Source organism: Eubalaena glacialis, chromosome 9, assembly GCF_028564815.1.
Source record: "Eubalaena glacialis isolate mEubGla1 chromosome 9, mEubGla1.1.hap2.+ XY, whole genome shotgun sequence".
Classification (NCBI taxonomy): domain Eukaryota; kingdom Metazoa; phylum Chordata; class Mammalia; order Artiodactyla; family Balaenidae; genus Eubalaena; species Eubalaena glacialis.
The window spans coordinates 106,525,209-106,529,658 of record NC_083724.1 but is presented as its reverse complement, the minus strand read 5'-3'; the positions used below and the strand labels follow the sequence as shown (position 1 = coordinate 106,529,658).

The 4,450-nt window shown below is 43.4% G+C and overlaps 1 protein-coding gene across 1 annotated transcript; it reads left to right on the top strand.

Moving 5' to 3' along the window:
* The first annotated feature begins 755 nt into the window (after positions 1 to 755).
* LOC133097390 (NADH dehydrogenase [ubiquinone] 1 alpha subcomplex subunit 3-like) lies at positions 756 to 4,224 on the top strand. The gene is made up of 2 exons (XM_061199246.1): positions 756 to 775; positions 3,966 to 4,224. Exons 1-2 carry the CDS (start codon positions 756 to 758, stop codon positions 4,222 to 4,224), a joined length of 279 nt encoding a protein of 92 aa, XP_061055229.1.
* Positions 4,225 to 4,450: the final 226 nt, after the last annotated feature.

Genomic DNA, 4,450 nt, shown 5'->3' with positions numbered 1-4,450 from the left:
GATCCCTGGGGGGACATGACTTCCATCCAAAACAACAGCATAAATTTCCATTGGCCACTGAGCTCTCCTGTAACAAACATCCACCAATCACCATGCAGAAAAAAGAGAACCAATAGTTTACAAGAGAAATACTTACACAAACAAATGGCCAGGCATGGAACAATAATTTGTGAACAACATAAAAGATGAAAACTCTCTAACATACTGGGAGAAATGTAAGAAGATTTTCGCCAACATAAAACCCAGATAAATGTGGAGTTACTGTGTACCGGGTACAGAGTTCAAGTATGGGAAGTTGAAAAGAGTTCTGGAGGTGGAGGGTGGTGATTGTTGCACAACAGTGTGAATGCACTTGATGCCACTGAACTGCACACTTAAAAGTGGTTACGATTATGTTATCTCTATTAAACTACAATTAAGAAAAAAAAAAACAGAATATAATGAAAAATAAGACAGACGACCAGTTACTCGGCATTGTTCTTCTTGCAGCTGTGGTACCAAAGGAGATGTTAACGGAAGTTGTTCGATTTGACATCTGGGAAAGCGCCTGGAAAGCGGCACACATCCTGGGATGTGTCTGCCTCCGACCTACAGCTGTCTTGGGACAAGAGGGAAGGCAGCCTCACCAAAGGCATCACTACCCTGAAGACCTAACAAAGGAAAACAGACGCCTTCCCCAGGGAAGAGGTGAGGACTAACCACCCTGCACCGCGAAGGCACCTTCCACCGGTCTCCTCTGTGGAGACGGTGTATGGATGACGCCCCAGCAGATGAGGTAATAAGACAAAACCCCCGTTGTGAATGTATGTGTTTCAGCCCCTTGGGAAGTCAGCTGTCTGAAGCCAATCAACTTGTGGGCATTAGTGCCAGGGAGCAGGTGACAAATCACATCCTGCTTGTTACAGCTAAAGCCAGAATGCCTCAGCTGTCGGGGAGAGACGCGTTAACCCCTCAACATCCTTTCCCATGACGCGCCTGTCATGAAGACTAGAAGAGAAATGCTTCCCTTTATTCTTGGTAGCCAAAGGGGATCACTTATTCCATGGACACAGGGGATAAAAAAATTCTTAGTTGTCCTCATTAGAAAGACCGTTAAACCATAAATCGCACAGGTCATGGAGGCATAAGACAAATACTCCAACTGCTAGCTCTCCTCTTTCATTTTTGAGGTCAGAAACTTGGGCCTGGAAAAGCTAATATTTTTCACAAATTTAGCAACTAATTTGGGAACTTAAATTCATGCTTGGAAGTGTAAGAGAAGAAAATAATTTTCCCTCTACCCTCTGAGTTCTTGGCTGAGACCCTCCTAATAATAAAAGACAGATTGACAAGAGAAAAAAGAACAGAAGTTTATTAACATGTATACCTCATAGGTGCATGGAATATACTCAGGGAAACTGTAAATCCCCAGATTACCCAAGCCACCACCTTAAATACCATCTTCAGCTAAAGACAAAAGAAAGATGTTGGGGAAGGGAGGCCAGTCATGGTGATGGTGGGGGTTATTTCCAGGAAGAGTAAAGTAAACAAGGGTAAAGTTGTTATATAGATTCAAGTGTGTGCCTCCCTCACTTATTAGACTCTCTTGTAACTTAGAGTCATCGTCCTCTTCCTGGTACATAATAGGTGATACCCATACAAATGGAGATTTGTTTTATAAATGTAAATGTCCCTTACAAAAAGGTAACTTCTACTCTGTTTTCAGAGCTACGGCCTCAGCTGTTTTTCAAAATAATCCTTGTGCCAAAGAGGCATATTTTGGGGTGGCATATTCTGCTACCCTTCAGCAAGCTCTAATATCTGTAAGAAAAATGGATAGTTTTGATATTTTTCCCAAAAAAACTACACATTCACTATCACCTTGAAAAAAAAATCTAGACGCTTGACTGTATTTTATTCTGTTGAGTTGTTAACTGCTCTGGTATTTATAGTTCTGTTTCCCTAGTGAAGACTGCAGTTTCAAAAACCACTGTCCCTCCCCCATACATCACCATCTCCCTTACTCTGCTTAATTTCTTGGCAGTTGGGACCTTGTCTCTAGTCTCCAGGTCAAGAAGAAATCACACTCTAGAAAGACGATCTAAAATATTAATTTAAAATGTCATACATTATCTATTCTGGGTTTTATATAAACCATAATGTAAACTATGTTGGATTATATTAACACTGATTCATTTTTTAAATAAATCTTATTTGATGTCTAGAAATTTTTTTCCTTAGAACTCTAAATTTTTCAGCTATAGAGGCCACATATTCTCTCCATATAGGCCCTCAGAGCATAAATCTGTGTTTTCCTGAAGAAACAGTGTCAACAATCTGTATCAAAGATCTTTATTTTTTTAATGGCGACTAAACAGTTCTCAGAAGGTAGAAGTGATTCAACACGTTAAACACAGGGTTTAAAAACCTTGCAGAGGAGAAAGGTCCTCGCGTCTTTCACATTTTCATGTGCTTGTGCAGTGGGTCAATTTTCCTTCATGGCCCCTTTTTGTCTCTGTACTTTGCAGAGGGTGAAAACAAAGTCTCGGTATTTACATCAGTAGTACTAATATAACCGGTTTTGCTTAACTGATTTATTTCCATTACTACGCAACATTTCTGATGGTGGATTATACAAGTAACATGACATAGTCCTATCTGATCCATGTTTGTTCATGAATCAACCTAGCTCTTACATCCTCCTTCCCTTTCTCTTTACAAAAGATTTTGTTTAAAAAAAAAATTAAAGGGGAAACAGATGGAGCACTCTTCAGCACATATTAAGCCTTAAATGTGAAAATAGGGAACTTCCCTGGTGACGCGGTGGTTAAGAATCCGCCTGCCAATGCAGGGGACACAGGTTCCAGCCCTGGTCCGGGAAGATCCCACATGCTGTGGAGCAACTAAGCCTGTGTGCCACAACTACTGAGCCTGCATGCCACAACTACTGAAGCCCACGCACCTAGAGCCAGTGCTCCACAACAAGAGAAGCCACTGCAATGAGAAGCCCGCACACCACAACGAAGAGTAGCCCCCGCTCGCTGCAACTGGAGAAAGCCCATGCGCAGCAACAAAGGCCCAAAGCAGCCAAAAATAAATAAATAAATAAATAATTTTTTCTTTTTTAAATGTGAAATAAGCTGAGGTAGATAGATAGAAGGATCTTGCAATGATCACCTGTGAGCTACAGGGACATGGGGACACGTGTAGACATCTCCCTGAGGCTGCAGCCCTGCTTTGTGTCTCCCCACCTTCTTCCCTCCAACACAAGAGGCTGATGGACAGGCACGGCGTTTCTCCCTTAGTTCTGAGAATGCAGAAGTAAACACTTTCCTACCAACTCCCTGGTGGTCACTGCCTTGCCTCTCCTGAGCATCTCTTTGCCCATACCTCTTTTTCTGTATCCTTCCAAAGAAGGACAGAAATTTGGGGATTCAGTCCACTCTTCACTTCCCAAGTACAGAAACTGACAGCTCTCTCCCCAAAGTCGCTCTGGCCGTAGTCCAGTCACCTGTAGGAACAGACCAAGAAGCAACAACTGGACCACTTCTCTTTTTCCTTCTCAAACAAGCTAAAAGAAATTATCCTGATATTTGTTCAAATGGTAAGGAAGACCTTTTTCAAGACTATTGCGATAGGGGCAAGAGATCAGGCCCAACTCTGAATGCAGCAAAGATGGCTAGGGGTTTACAGCCAATGAGCAGACTGTGAGGTTGGTGGATGGGAAATCACTAAGAGGAGACATCCAGGATGGGGAATTCTGGCTAAGCCAGTCTAACCGGATTCTTGCTGAAGGCATCAAGGATGAGACACCAGTAGTGGGGGATGAGGAGTTTGATCAGATATCAAGAGTGGGTGAATCTGGCTAAACTGACTTAGCAGGATTTTTTGCTAAGATTGTCTTTAGCAGGCCGTGGATGAGGAGGCTGTGTAAAGTTTGGTCAAACAGAGAGTCTTTGTGAACCAGCTGACTTAAATTGGGGTAGCCAGGGAAACTGCAAGACTCCTTCCTTCCTCAGGAATGCCTGGGCCAAGGAGCTGGTGCTGGTGGTGTCCTTCACCATCAGGGGCCTCATTATAATTCTGCCCACAATCAGCCCCTACACCAAGTATGCCATCATGATCAACCAGGCCTCACCTTACAACCACCTAGTGCTCCTCCTAGACAATGGGAACATACCCAATGGGTCCAGCCACCCACAGGACCCACAGGGCCCAAGCTTGGAGTGGCTGAAGAAACTGTGAGCACCTACATTGACAGGGAGGGGTCCTCTTCCCTGGATCCCCCAATAAAAATGTGAAAACTGAAAAAAAAAATGGGGGCAGCAAGCGTATGTGCATGTACATGTACGTGTGTTTAATTATGGGAATGGAAGAGGCAGAAACAAGCGTATTTTTAGATGAGACAAGTCACTTCCCTAGGCCCAGTTATTCCACGCTGCTTGGGGATTGGTGCCCGCCTCTATCCAGA